This window comes from Chrysochloris asiatica, unplaced genomic scaffold (assembly GCF_000296735.1).
Source record: "Chrysochloris asiatica unplaced genomic scaffold, ChrAsi1.0 scaffold00197, whole genome shotgun sequence".
Taxonomy (NCBI): Eukaryota; Metazoa; Chordata; class Mammalia; order Afrosoricida; family Chrysochloridae; genus Chrysochloris; species Chrysochloris asiatica.
Window position 1 is genome coordinate 699779 of NW_006408715.1, and position 15270 is coordinate 715048.

At 43.1% G+C, this 15270-nt stretch overlaps 1 protein-coding gene across 1 annotated transcript in view; it reads right to left on the reverse strand.

Annotated features, from left to right (window-relative positions):
* Window positions 1-9050: 9050 nt before the first annotated feature.
* SLC4A5 (solute carrier family 4 (sodium bicarbonate cotransporter), member 5) overlaps window positions 9051-15270 on the reverse strand; it is a 122710-nt gene continuing 116490 nt past the window's right edge. The window contains exons 23-25 of the mRNA XM_006872407.1: window positions 12922-13077; window positions 10102-10186; window positions 9051-9085 (exon numbers count right to left, since the gene is read on the reverse strand). Of these exons, the coding sequence (XP_006872469.1) occupies window positions 9051-9085; window positions 10102-10186; window positions 12922-13077 (276 nt within the window). The remainder of the gene's footprint in view (window positions 9086-10101; window positions 10187-12921; window positions 13078-15270) is intronic.

Consider the following 15270-nt stretch of genomic DNA (forward strand, 5'->3'; position numbering starts at 1 on the left):
TCTAGTCACTTTATTTTTTCTTTCCTTCCCATCCTCCTACTCACCCCGTAACCATCACAGAAGATTACATTTAGCAAGAAAATTTTTTCTTAACTTTTAAAAAGGCTTTTTGTGATTGACTAATTTCATTCAGCATAATGTCCTCCAGGTTCATCCATGCCGTGATATGTTTTACAGATTATTTGTTACTCTTCAATCACTTTTCATTGTATGACATTCCATTGTATGTACGTACCAAAGTTTGTGTAACTATTCTGTTGATGGACAGATGATAGCTTTGCTATTGGGAACAAACAGTACTGTAATGTACATGGTGCGTATATATCATGTCACAGGTTCTGACTGACCTTGTGGTCTGGTACTTAACCCTACAGCACCACACCTGACACCTGTGTGTTCATGTCATCTAAATCTGGTTTTCCTTTTTTATTTTGATGTGAAGGTGTACTAGTGGAGTGGTTTCCCCACACCCTCTTGAAAACTTGTAAGCTAGTCACTTCTTCCTGTGTAGCCCCCCACAACACCATTTTGGATAGCCAATGTCTAAATTGCCCATCCTTGTCAACCCTGTGTACCGAGGGGGCGGGAATTATCCTCGCTGTAAAGATTGTTCCCTCTTTTGAGCTACTACATCCATAAGTATAGGTCAAGTTCATCAAGTTGTAGCAGATTATTCTTTTTCCTCGTCTTTCTTCATCTAGTCAAGTTCTGATCATCCAGCCATTGAAGCCAGGTTAAATGGGTACTATCTCTCCTCACTTCATATCAGCTGGACTCTTCACTCTCCGCTCTAGTCCTCTGTGGCTATGTCCTTGTCCCTCAGCTCAGGAGTCCCCAGGTCTTGCTATACTGCTGGCCAACCATGTCTCAATCCAGGTTAACAGGAGTTAATTGAATGTGGTTGCACTCAGCTCACAACTTCATTGCTGGTTTTCCCCTTATCGGTAGACCAACATGGTTATCAGAAGGGCAATATGCCTGCTCATGTATTCCCCTTTCGTCTCAGTCTTGGAAGGGGGTTTGCCCTGAGGGGACCTGAACACTTGCCTTGATGGCTCCTGGGTGAAAAAATTGCTTACTTTTGTAGTAGTCAATCAGACTGCCGCTATTATTTTTTATTTTTTCCTGCTGGTCTTTCTTTCAAGAAGTATCTTCTATTTTAGCCTGTCCAGGCTGGTCTGCTTGTCCTTTCAAGTGGAAATTTCCCACCTTAGAAGATTCTGGATGGGGATCCGGATTCCACCTATGGTCTTAATGGTCTTCTGCTAAGGCTCCGCAGGAAGCCTCCTTCACTGAGCAAGTTCTAACCCCTTTTTAGGTATTCTAATCAGTTCTCTGGTAGCATAGTGGTTACGAATCAGGCTGCTAACCTCAGGGTCAGCAGTTCGAAACTACCATCTGTTCCACAGGAGAAAGATGAGGCTTTCTTCTCCTGTAAAGATTTACAGCCTCAGAAACCCTGTACAGGGTCACTATGAATCGGAACTGACTCCATGGCACATAACAACAATAGGCAGATGGACTTACAAGCTTTCTATGGTGATGTTTCTGGCTTTTCCTTTCTCTCTCCCCCAAGTGTCTATTTTACAATAGTAGGCAAGGGAAACCAAGATTCAAAAGACAGCCAAGCATCTTAACATTATTCTCCCTTTTACCCATTCAAACCACGCATCAATCCCTGTATCCTAGAGCCCTGTTGTTCCAAGGTTGAGCATACATCATTATTTACCTCTGTCCCACTTAGCCCATGCAAACCTGCCTCACTGTACTCCTATCCGCCTTGTTCTTCCATTCCCCTCCCTCTTTTATATTGCTCCCCTCCCCCAGGACCTAAACTATCCTGTGTCTATTCTCTACCCTGTGCTCCACCTTCCCCTCCCTTCCTTCACCCCACTCCCTACACCCCGGTAACCAACAATTTTTTTTTACCTTTTAGTGTGGGTACTTTTTCTTATGCTTTTATAATAATGGTCCTATGTAGTATTTCTCCTTTTGTGACTGACTAATTTCACTCAACAAAATCTCCTCAAGGTTCATCCATGTTATGCGGTGACTTGCAGCTTCCTTGTTATTCAAGGAAGCATATATTGTTATTCAAGGTAGCATATATTCCAGTGTGTGTATATACCAAAAGTTTGTTTATCCATTCGTCAATTGACGGGCACTAGCCTGTCTCCATCTTTTTGCTATTATAAATAGTCCTGTTGTTCCAAGGTCGAACATACATCGCTATTTACCTCTGGCCTGATGATTGTATCTTGAAGTATTCCTAGACTCTCACCAGCTGTTTCTGGTGGCTGTAGTTAGAGAATACAAATGCATTCACCTTTCTGCACCTCAGTTTAGGGTGGGTTTGACTGGTGTTGCTTCCTGTCTATGGTTGATCAGGTAGTATAGGAACTGGTGTTGGCTCTTGCCAGTGGGTGGAGCTGAAGAGTGTATGGTATGGCTAGGTTCTGTGGACATGGTTGCTGTCTACTGTTGGATGGGAAAAAGGAGAAACTTGTTTCCCCCCCTTCACACACACCAGGAAACAAAACAACCCACAATGAAAAGAGAATAAAGTAGGAAAAACAATTTAATAAAAAATTTTCTGGCAGGGACCAGAAAATAAAGACTATAGTAACTTAAAAGAGGGTGAGGAAAATGGAGCTATAGAAGAGAAAATAAAAGTAAGAAATAAAAATAACCTTTTGAAAAGCCAGGGAGAGAGAAGATGAAAAGAGTAAAGAGTAAAGAAAGCTCACATAGGGAAAAAAGAAGAGAGGAAATGAGACAAAAGAAATGAAGGAGAAACAAAAGTAGAAATAGAAAGGATAAAATTCAAGGGAAGGGAAGGAGAAAGAATGAACAAAAACAACGAAACAGCAAAAGCAGAAAAACAGTGCAGCTGTTAAACTGTGAGACGAGAAAACTGGGGGGGCTTCTACAAGCAAAGGATCTCATGAGGTGGGTGTGGAGGGATGTGACAGCAGAGCCCTGGCCCTAGATGGAGTTCCTATAGGCCTGGTTGTGGCTGTGTGCCATGGAGTTGGTTCCAACTCATAGTGACCCTGTACAGGGTTTCTGAGGCTGTAATCTTTACAGGAGCAGAATGCCTCATCTTTCTCCCATGGAGCAGCTGGTAGTTTTGAACTGCTGACCTTGTGGTTCACAGCCTGATTCGTAACCACTATGCTACTAGAGCTCCTTCCTATAGGCCTAGGTGATACCTATGTTCAGGGCTGTCAATCTGGAAGTAGTCTGTGGCAGCCCTTGGAGCTGGTTTCTGTGTCTGTTAGGACCACAGAGTAACTGGGGGCAGGCTGACTGGCTAAATGCTTACCTGGTGACTAGATTCTGTAGGCCCGTAGTTGAACCCAGGTACCAAAGCATCACAGCTTGCTCCTGCCTCACACTGGGATGGCTCCCAACCACTTGGTTCCCACCAAGAGATCTGGGGGTACATGAGGGTGAAAGCCGGCCACACCTCTGGTCACCAGGGAGCATGGGGAAGAAGGAATGAAAATTTTCCCTTTGCTTATGTATATCTGCTCCGCCAGGCCACCTTCTGTTGCCAAAGCTGCTCACAAAGGTTCAAAATGGCCACACTTTGTCTCATTCCCCAGTCTCCCTCTCTCGCCATCCCTGCTCAGCTTCTCCCAGCAAGCACTCAGTGCACTTCTCCAGGACTTTCATCTGTGTCTGTTTCATTTGGTCTCTCATATCTTTGCTGTAGAAGGTCCGCGTAGTGCGTCTGCCTAGTCTGCCATTTTACCAGAAGTCCATCCAGTTTCTTTTTCTTACTGAATGTAATCAATCTAGATATTCCCATATTTGGTAACAGCCAACTCCAGACTTGAACAAACAGGTTGAAAGAGCTGTAGAGACACCAGTCTAGTCCTTTTAGTCTTTTGTTTAAAGGTTATGCTGTGTCAGGCACTTCATCTGTAAGATTTATTTAAGTAGTCTTGTTTGCAGTCTATTCTAAAGCAGTTTACACATTACTATCTATGAAGGACTTCTTGATGTGCCTGCCAAAGTCTGTCCTCTCTCTCAATACGTATTTTTCTGAAAGCACTAATTTGATTTGACAGAATTTTGAGGAAGGTGGTTGCTGAGCATATTTTGAGGCTGGGAGAAATAAGCAATATATTCTCAACCAGGCTGTATATTTGGACTTTCCCGAAGGCAAAGGTGGTTCCTGCTGCAGGCAGCTTGAGGCAGAGAAAGGAGAACAACTACAAGTTACCCTACTTCCTCCTCATTCCCCTGCCAGCTGGCTTTACTCTTAAGACTGTTTGCTGGAGATAATCCTGTAAGTGAGGTGTATAGCTCGCTTCTGTAAGCCATGCCTGCTGATTTTAAATTATTAAACATGAAGCACGATGAACAGACAGGATGAAGTTTTATTGAATTATAGCTATATTAAAAGTGGGAAAAATGATTGATTACCGTGCAGAGAAGTAACAATAGGACAACCTGATCAAAGCTACTGAAATTTAAATGCTCGTGTATATACAAAATCCATGACATATGAGGTGAAAATTAGCAGTGATCAATTTATAATAAAAAAATTAACATTGTCGTCTTCCAGCCTGTTTGATTATCAAGCACATTTACTCCTGAAGCTATACTATTTCTACAGGTTATTTGGACAAAGTGCTATGCCATATCAGCCAGACTTTAAAACTGAAATGTTGAGATTATGAGCTCTCCCAAAATTGACACAGATGAAGATAAAGAATTTACACATAAAATCAGGTGATGATTCTGGATTAATGAACAGCTAAGTGCTTCTGCTATCAATAGACACGGCAGAGGTTTATAGCCTCACCTCTTGGCAGTATTTCTTGGAAGAGAGCTCTGGGATTTAATTCAACAAACACATACTGAGAGCTTTTCATGCACTGGACACTATACTCGGCTCTGGGATTTCAGAGGCTATTAACTCCAGGTGTTACGTGTCAAAAAGAGCACCTGTATTTGCCATTTTGAGCATATGTAGCAACCAACCCAAATGATTTACTCTAGATGTTTTGGTGGGAAAAAAAAGAAAGACAAATGCATTGTTTCTACATGTCAGGCATTGTTGTGATGTGTCGAGTTGGTCCTGACTAATAGTCACCCTGTATAGGGTTTCTGAGGAGCTGGTGGTGGGTTTGAACCACAGAGCTTGCAGTTAGCAGTACAGTGCTTGTCCTACAGTGCCACACCAGGACTCCATCAGGCACACAGTAAGTGGTAACTAAACATGGTTGGAGTTTGTTAAATGCAGTCTGAAGATGAAACAACTAATAATGAGTTTCATAGGGAAAAGGTTAGTCACTGGTTTTACTCTACCCAAATTGATTCAAACCATTCCTTTCAAATACACATTTGATTAATATAGCAAAGTTATAGCCTTCTAAAATTTTATATGAGCTCTACCTAACATGTAATCCCATTGAATGGGTATTTGACTTTGAAATCAGGCCATTGGAAATTTGCAGGAAGGACTTGATCTAAATTAGAATCATTGGTTTTCCTTTCACGTCTGAATAAAAAGTTTTAAATGTGTTTGCGTTTGGGTAGGTTTGTTGCTTTAACATGCAATTTGAGGTTTCACTTTAACGAAACCTGTTTTATTTTAAAGACATTTATCCACTCAAATGAGTTGGTCCTATCATTAACAGAGTAGTTTAATCGTTCTTCCTAGACCATCTGTTGCTAAGTTCTATTGAGTTGGCCCCTACTCATAGCAACCCTGTGTTTCCAAGGCTGTGGCACTGTGGGTTAATGCGCTGGACTGCAATGTTAGTTTGAACCCCAAGGTCAGTGGTTTGCTCACCAGCTGCTCCTTGGAAACCCGAAACAGGGTCGCTATGAGTTGGAACCGACTCGATAGCACTTAACAATAACAAGTCTTTGCAGGAGCAGAAAACCTCATCTTTCTCCCAAGAAGCAATTGGTAGGTTCGAACTGCCAACCTTGTAGTTCACAGTCCAGTACTTATCCTACAGAGCCATCTAAGATACTTAACCTTTAAGAGAAAGACTCATTTTAAATAAAAAATTGACTATTACCTTTACCTTAGCTATGGTTTTGGGAGGCAAGCATTGCTTTTGTTTTATTTGCTTCAAAATGTTATACTTTCTATGATGTACTACACTTCAAAATAAGGGATAGCATTCCACATTCAGTTGTGTTAATAACTACAAAGGGAAGAGGGGACTTTGTATTTCTGTGGTACTTTTCATTGATAAATCTCTAGTTTTTCTACCAAGCAGATAGACTCCTGCTATTTGAATCAGGACACTGAGGCATACGGCCTTAAGAGTTTTGACTCAGACTCACAGTTAAGGCTAAACCAAGTTCTCTGTCCACCATCTGGGAGAAGCTGCATCTTCTTAGAGGGTGGTCTCACTGTCAGCTTCCCTTCGGTATTTGTCCATGTCTGTGAAGCCATAGTCTGATGCCATCTCTATTTTCACCTGGGGCGTCATGAGGACTGGGCTCTGTGAATAGCTGAAAGCAGGTGAGGCTGGACAGGAAATTTTGAAGTGCAAGGTGATGCTAAGGCAGAAAAGGAAGGAAGGAAAATGATTTGTCTAGTATTTGGTATTTCAAGTTTACGTTTTGTAAATCACAAAGTGAAGTTTCTAAATGACAAATTTGACTGGTCCTCTGCATAACTTTTTCCATGGTTCTAGGGAGTCCTGGTGTGGCACTGTGGGTTAATGCGCCAGACTGCAAAGCCGTTTTAACTGCAAGGTTAGCAGTTCAAGCTCACCAGCTGCTCCTTGAAAACCCTACACAGGGTCGCTATGGGTCAGAAACGACTCGACGGCACTTAACAACAACCAGAAACACTCTCAAAGGATCGAATCCAATTTCTTCAGCATGTGAAGACAGACTGGCTGTGTTCAAACTTGCTCCATCTCTACTTTGGTTGAAGGTTAACTATTCCCCACTCTCCCAGGTGTTCTGTGCACTCCATGTTCCGTGTACGTGTGTGCTTTCCAATGTTATTTCAAGTCTTTTCTCACTACCCTAAATGCCCCTTCTTTTCAAATTTATTCTTCCCTACCGTACATCAAACAGATTCCCATTTATTTTTCCTACCCTTGCTTAGGTTAAAATCTTCGTCTCAGATTTTCCTAGATTCTCTGCTGTGTTGTGGTGATCCTGTATAGGGTTTCTGAGGAGCAGCTGGTGAGCTTGAACCGCCGATTTTGCAGTTCAAACGGCTTTGCAGTCTGGCGCATTAGCCCACAGTGCCACACCAGGACTCTCTAGGTAAAGCTAACCAGTTCTGTATATGTGCCTGCCTTTTGAAAGTTGGGATTAAGCTTCCATCTGCTAGATCATTGATACTTAATTTTGGTTAAACTCAATCATATTTCTGAGCCTTTCTCTTAGCTGAAACTGATTCCTGGTATTTTGGTCTTTGCTTCCCTCTGTTTTCATACACTTGGTAAAGCACCAGTGTCGTTGGGATATCAAAGGTCTTCATTTCTGACCTTGGACTATGACTTTGTGTGATTTAAGAATTTTTTTTTTTTTTTGTAATAAAGTCTTTCTAATCCAAAGTCTCTCTCCATTGCCTGAAATTGGGGTAGTTAAAGATTCAATTCAGTGCAGGTTACTTTTAATGACAATAAATCAGGATAGACAGACTGCTTTTCTCCTAACACATTTAGATACAAAGACCAATAGTGCCAAGGGCCCTGTGGGGTGAAGGAAGGTAGGATGGGTGGAGGCTGAGCAACCTTGGCCTCTGCTGTGGAAGGATTATACTGATGATACATTTGTCTTCTTATTCTGGCATTGTGATAACAGCTTTGACTCATCATTCAGAGGCTCCCTTACATGTTTCCTAAAGGGTTTTGAGTGAGAGCCAATCTAGTCTGAAGATTTATCTACCTCCAGACTTGGAATAGTCTGTGTTTTCACTAATGTTTAATCTAGTACAGAGGGAATCCTATTCATTTTAGGGGGCTACTCCCACCATCTTTCCTGTGGTTAAGGAAAATCCGACTCATAGTGAATCCTGAAGAGTGACTGATGGGTTTGAACCGCCGACTTTATGGTTAGCAGTCCAGTGCCTATCCTACAGTGCTACACCAAGGTTCCACCATCTTCCCTTCTTCTTGTTCTTGCTAAGTGCTGCCAAGTCAGTTCCGATTCATAGCAACCCTGTATAGGGTTTCCAAGGAGTGGCTGGTGAGCTTGAACCACCGACCTCATGGACCAGCGCATTTACCCACAGCTGAGCTTGCAGTCCAGCACATTAACCCACAGTGCCACACCAGGACTCCACCACCTTCCTTAGCAATGGCTACAGCAAAGTCTTGCTTCTGAATTCCTCTTTTCCATTCTTGAGCCTCCTTTGTATACAATCTAGCAGTCCCATGGTATGGGTAGATCCTCACTGAAAACCAAGGAATCACTATTGGCCTGGGGGCAACTGGACCCTGAGCCCTGAATCCTTTTTTGACTCTCAGTCTACTTCTTATCTCCACTTCATCTTTGATATTTAATTTTCCTTGGTAACCTTTGCTAATTAGCCATGCTGTTATTTTATTCCTTAGAGTAGTAGATTACCTGGTCTTTTAATATTATTATTTAAAAAAATATTTTATTGTGTTTTAAGTGAAAGTTTACATAGCAAATTAGGGAGTACCTGGTCTTTTTAATTCTCAGAATTAATTTACCCTGGGTTCTAATGATATAGACTTAAAGTATAACTCAGTTGTTTATTTTTCTCAATATTTACTTTTAATTTCTATTCTACCTAATATTTTGTGATTGTTTCCTTTTCTACTACTGAGTAGCTTTGTGTATTGTAACTTTTATGTCAATAAGAGGCAAATTTGTTATCTGACATCAATAATCAGATCTTTCAGAATTTGTCTCCATTTGTCTGGGTGGTAGGCAATCAAAGACCTTTTACCAATACACTGGCTAGTCTGGGAAATCCTAGTCCCTCAGTCTTCTGGGCCATTACCTAGTCTTTTATCTAATACCCAAGGAGTATAGATAGCTAAAGGCCTTTACCTTCATCAAGCTCTGAGTCATTGAAGGAAAAATCAGAGTGAGTAACTCCAGCTGGAAGATCTTTTTCCTGGTAGGAAAATTATGATGTCAGATGGGGAGCAGGTTTAGGGGCTATGCCAGAGAATATCCTATTTCTTCAGTGCCCCCACCCCATCCATTTCTTCTCTTTTCTGTTCTCCAGCCGACCTTGGGGCCAACACTAAGGGAAGCTGAATGGTTTCTAATCCAATTATCCCTTCACCCAGAGGGCTCTTGGCCAGGCTTGAGGGATGGGAAGGACCAGGAAAGAGTGAGAAAGAATAATGGAAGGAAACAAATGGCAGTTGGGGAAGGAGAGAGAAACTTGAAGAGGTACCTATGATGGCAAGTGGTGATGAGAAGCCCTTCAAGGGCCTTTGAGGGTGCTGGTGAGAAACCATAGTTGCCTACCCATAGTCTGGGGCTTTGAGGAAAGTGGCAAGCCCTATATTTAGAGGACCGATGGGGATCTAGACTGGGATTTTTCCAAGCGTTCCCAACATAGGATGTGCCTTGAGAATAGGGAGCTGAGGGTGGGTGGGGTTAAAGACAACAGAGTCTTCCAGGGTCTACATAAACAATGCCTGATCCCTCCCAGGGAGCCTCCCTTTCAGCAGATGGGAGGTGATTTGAGTTACGCAGAATCAGAACCCAAACACTGGGACCTTCACTTTGGGTTAATTTATAGTCTACATGTGACCTAGTTGTCTAAGGGGACAACTGAACTGGTGTGAGCACTCAATCATTTCACCACTGTGGGAGAGTATGAGCAGGCTCTGCGGGCCTTGTTTGGGCTGAAACTAATCCAAGACAGAAAATGGAAGAGATGAGTGTTTTTGCCTAAAATGAAGCTTGCCCACTCGTGTCTGCAGGATTTGACTGGGGGGTTCCATCAGATTGGAGCCCCTATTCTTGTGGTCTAGTTGTCTGAACTCTGCCTAGCCCCAGTGTGCTTTATCAGCCAAGGTCATTAAATCTCCGGAGTTAAAGATGGACATTCCTCCACAAGAGGGTTGGAGGATTAGTGGGAAGTCAGAAGAAAGAATACCATGTGTTTTTACTTACTGGCAATGCAGTGGATACCGTTTTGGGAATCTGATTGGACACCTTCCACGGGAATCTTAATAACTGAGGGAGGAGGGAACTGGGGCTGGAGAGAAACAGTGGGAAAAGCTGATAAACACCACCAATACAACAGCTTTGACTTTCTTACCCAGAAAGAAAATACATGTACCCAGCATCCTCTTGACATTCCAGACTAACCAGTTAACGACAACAACAACAACAAACAAACCCACTGTGCTGAGTCGATTCCAACTCAGGGTAGAACCACCCATCTGGTTTCCGAGGCTGTAAATCTATAGAAGCAGACTGCTACATCTTTCTTCCATGGAGCAGCTGATGAGCTTGAACCATTAACCTTTCGTTTAGCAGCTGAATACTTTTAACCATGCACCATCAGCTGTTATTTTTAGGTGCTGTTGTGTCAGTTCTGACTCGTAACGGCCCTGTATAGGGTTTCTGAGGAGCAGCTGGTGGGTTTGAACCGCTGACCTTGCATTTGGCAGGCCAGTGCCTATCTTACAGTGCCACACCAGGACTCCTAGTAAGCAGGTGTTAAGTGCTATTGAGTTGGTTGTGACTCATAGCAATCCTGTGTAGGGTTTCCAAGGAACTCCTGGTGGATTTGAACTGCCAACCTTACAGTTCAAACTGACCTTGCAGTCCAGTGCTTATCTTATAGTGCCCAGTCTGTTGTTGTTAAGTGCTGTTGTTAAGCGTCGATTCATAGCAACCCTATCTAGGGTTTCCAAGGTGAGCTTGAACCACTGACCTTGTGGTTCAAACCGACCTTGCAGTCCAGCACATTAACCCACAGCGCCACACCAGGACTCCTATAGCGCCCAGTTGTTGTTGTTGTTAAGTGCCTTTGAGTCGATTCTGACCCATAGCGACCCTGTATAGGGTTTCCAAGGAGCAGATAGTGGCCAGTTAGGGGGCTACAAATATTCTGGGGGCCCAGTGACGGGACACTCACACAGTGAGTTCACTACCCAGACACTGGACAGAAGAGAAGAAAACTCTCAGGAATGTTCTCACCATGCATTGCCATCTGTCACAGTGACAAGTCACTTAGAAACAAACTTCACATAATAGCTATATTGTTTTAAAGATGCATAAAATAAAGTTGTGCAGATTTAGCCCTTTTTTCCCAGGGACTGTATCATGTACAGATTCCTGGTGTGGTGCTATAGGACAACAATGAACTATGAACCACAAGGTTGGCAGTTCAAACCTACCAGCTGATCCTCGGAATCCCTATACAGGGTTGCTAAGAGTCGGAACTGACTCCGTGGCCTTTAACAACAACAACAACAACAATGTATCATGTATGGAGTCTTGGTGTGATGCTGCAGAATAATGCACTGCATTACAAAGTCAGCAGCTCCTTGGAAACCCTATGCAAGGTCACTACGGGTTGGAACTGACTTGACAGTACTTACCAACAACAATAATGTCACGTATAGTCCTGATGTGGTGCTGTAGGATAAGCACTGGACCACAAGATCAGTTTGAACCACAGGTTGGCAGTTCAAACCCACCAGACACTTCTTGGAAACCCATAAAGCTTCTCTATGAGTCAGAACCAACTTGGTGGCACATAACAACAACAACATACAACGTAGTTCAGAGATGCTTTTTTCCAACCCTGGAATCATTTCTGGCACATAGTTAGTAGTCACTCAAATGTTTACTGAATAAATCAATGAAAGGGTAAGTATATATCTGTTTAAAGACATCTTGACTCAGCTTCTTTGCTTTCTCTAGAACCTACCTTTTCAAATCATCTAACTGCCCTAAAAAAATAAAATATGTGAATGAATTATGGGACTTTTTCTTTCCTGGAAACATCAGGGATCACTACCATCAGAGAGATGGTTCAACTGTCACCAATTCCTCAGCAAGGATTGGCCTCTGAATAGCTTCCATTTGCAAAAAACAAGATGCTTAGGAGAACAGGACAAGGTGGAGTAGGGGGTAGAGAGGTTTGGGTCAAATTGGGAGACTGTGAGCCAAACATGGCATGAGGCTATGGCATGTTTAGTACAGTTTAGTGCACTGGGAAGATCATCAAAGTCAGGAACTATGTATTCCTTCTTAGACGCTGAACTGTCTGTCTATCTTGACTAAGTCACTTCCCTTTTGGCAGATAGTTTCATCATCTGTAATGAGCACTTGAGTAAGACAATCTTTCAGCCTAACACTTCGTAATTTACTGTTATTTCTGCACCAGCTCCTTGTTTGATGACTCCCTGAAGATTTGGGGTGTAGATAGGGAGGGAGCATGAAATAAGAGAGGCCATTTAGTCCCAGGCATTTAGGGAAGAGAGCTACTCTCCTTTCAGCATGGAGACATGTTTCTTCCTCAGTCTCCTACACTATCTATCCCCTTGGAGCTGGCCATGCAAACCTGCCTGTCCAGGGGTCCAGAAATGCCCTGTCTACTCATGAGTTCCTATTAGACCCTTCCCCTAGACCTCCTCTATTCTCTGGAGGTCAGTCCTAATAATTTCTTTCCATGAGGGAGCTTAGCTTTTCATGTGTTCCCTCAGGGACTTGAGCTGATATTGATGTAATGGGACAATTGAGCAGAGCCAATCAAATTTTCTGGGGAGGAGGTTTCTATTCATTCTGGCCCACCTAAGGATATTCATGTGAACAGGTGAGCTCTCAGTACCTCAGACCAAGATAAGCAGAAGCATCCGCTCATTCTGGACTGGATAACGGAGTTGCTACAGGCCACCTGAGGTGCTAGCCCCTCCCTGGCCCTGGCAGATGGGTCTCTTGATCTCTCCCTCTGCTCAGGCCTCACATCCTCCCCACCTCCTCATCACTGTCCTCATGGGCCGCCTTCCTTCTCTTCTTTTTCCTGTCTGTCTCCTTTTTTGCCTTCTCTGGGAGGATGTTGTCAATCCAGGCAAGGTCATGCTGGGAGAAGATGAGGTCCAGAAGTCTTCGAACGATGATGAGGCCCAGGATCTGTGGGGGGTAGATGGACAGGCTGAAGTTTAAGGGGAGTTCAGAGAGAACAATTGGCTCAATGGTTTTCACCCTCATTCAGCTAGTTTAGGAACTCTTTCTAGTCAAGAGGCTTTGGAGCCATCTCAAACCTCCTACATACCCTCCATCTTGGTTCCTCTCATATGGCTTTTCCAGTGACCATGCTTACTAGTGATAGAGAAAGAAGGCTATGATCAGCTAAGGGAGGAGACCACGGACTAGAGAACTATGTTGCTGCTGTCACTGGGTCAGCCCCTGACCTCACACCCAATAAAATGAAATGCTAATCAGTCCCTATGCCATTTGATTGCAGGTCGGGTCACTGGGTGATTTTCAGAAGCAGATCACCAGGTCTTTCTCCTGAGTCTGTCTCTTTGGAGTTCCACGGAAACTGTTCAGCATCATAGCCACTAGTCAGTCTTCACAGACAGGTGGTGAGGTGGCTGTGATGCACTATACTGACTGGGAATCAAACCCAGGTCTTCCACACACAGGTTTTCGAGGCTGGTAATCTTTATGTGAGCAGAGAGCCTCAACTTTCTTTAGTGAAGTGGATGGTGTATTCACTGCTGATCTTTTGTTTAGCAACCTTATGCTATCAGGGCTCTTAGTCCACCCCTTGTTGTTAAATGCTGTCAAGTTGGTTCTGACTTATAGTCACTCTGATAGGGTTTCCAAGGTGTAGCTAGTAGTCCAGTGCTTATCCTACAGTGCCACACCAGGACTCTGCTAGTCTTCTTAAAATCAGTGCTTCTCAGACTTGAGTCTGGAGTGTGGACTGAGATTTGCATGTTTAACAAGTTCTCAGATGATGTTGATTCTACTAGTCTTTGACAACCATTACTTGCATTCCCTCTTTCCTCTGCCCCCATGTTTGAGTTACAAATCTCTTGGTTAACAAATGTTTATTATCTGAAAAATATACTGGGAAATCTGGAATTGTTTAGAAAATTTAATTCTGTTGCAGATGGACAAATTAAAGGGGAGAATGTGCCTGTTTGTTGTTGTTGTTCGGTGCCATTGAGTCGGTACTGACTCATAGCTAGCTACCCTATGCAAAACAGAATGAAATGCTGCCTGGTCCTGGGCCAACCTCACAATTGTTGCTCCTTTTGAGCCCACTGATGCTGCCACTGTGCCAATCCATCTCTCTAGGGGTCTTCCTCTTTTTTCTCTGACCCTCCACCTTACCAAACATGATATCCTTCTCCAGTGACTAGTCCCTACTGACAATATGTCTGAAGTATGAGAGATGAAGTCTGGCCATCCTGGCTTCCGAGGAACACTCTGGCTGTATTTCTTCCAACACAGATCTGTTTGTTCTTTTTGCAGTCCAAGGTACTTTCAATATTCTCCTCTAACACCATAACTCAAATGCATCAATTCTTCTACAGTCTTCCTTATTCACTGTCCAGCTTTTGCATGCATATGAGGTTATTGCAAATACCACTGCATGAGTCAGGCACGCATTAGTTTTCGAACTGACATCTTTGTTCTTCACCACTTTAAAGAGGTCTTGTGCAGCAGATTTGCCCAATGCAATACATCATTTGATTTCTTGACTGCTGCTTCCATGAGTGTTGATGGTTAATCCAAGAAAAATGAAGTCTTCTGATGCTCTTCATCATGGTTCAATATTCAATAATCTGGTACTGACAATGTTCCACTGCTATTCATAAGGTTTTCAGTGACTAAATATTTGGAAATAGGTGGTCTCTCCTTCTCCCTAGTCGGTCTTCATCTGGAAACTCAGTTGAAACCTGTCCACCATGGCAACCTTGCTGATATTTAAAATATCAATGGCATAGCTTCCAGAATCACAGCAACACACAAGCTACCACAGTACAACAAACTGACAGATGAGTGGTAGATATGCTTATTGTGGTAAGATTTCTATAACTTAAAGAAAAAAAAGCAGGTCTAGGCAGGCTAGTTATGTATCTTGTCCTTTAGCCACCAAACACTGACCATTAAATGAGATCAGGGAGAAAACCATCCAGCTGGAATAACACTAGCTCTTCACTGACACTCCTTCCTGGGAGCAAGCAGAGCTCTGCAGTTGGACAGGCTTGGGTTTTAAAAGTCCTGGCTTTGAAAATAAATCAGTGGTTGTTAAGGGCAGAAGTGGAAGGCGGGTGTCTACAAAGGGCCAGCATTAGAGAGTTTGGGGGC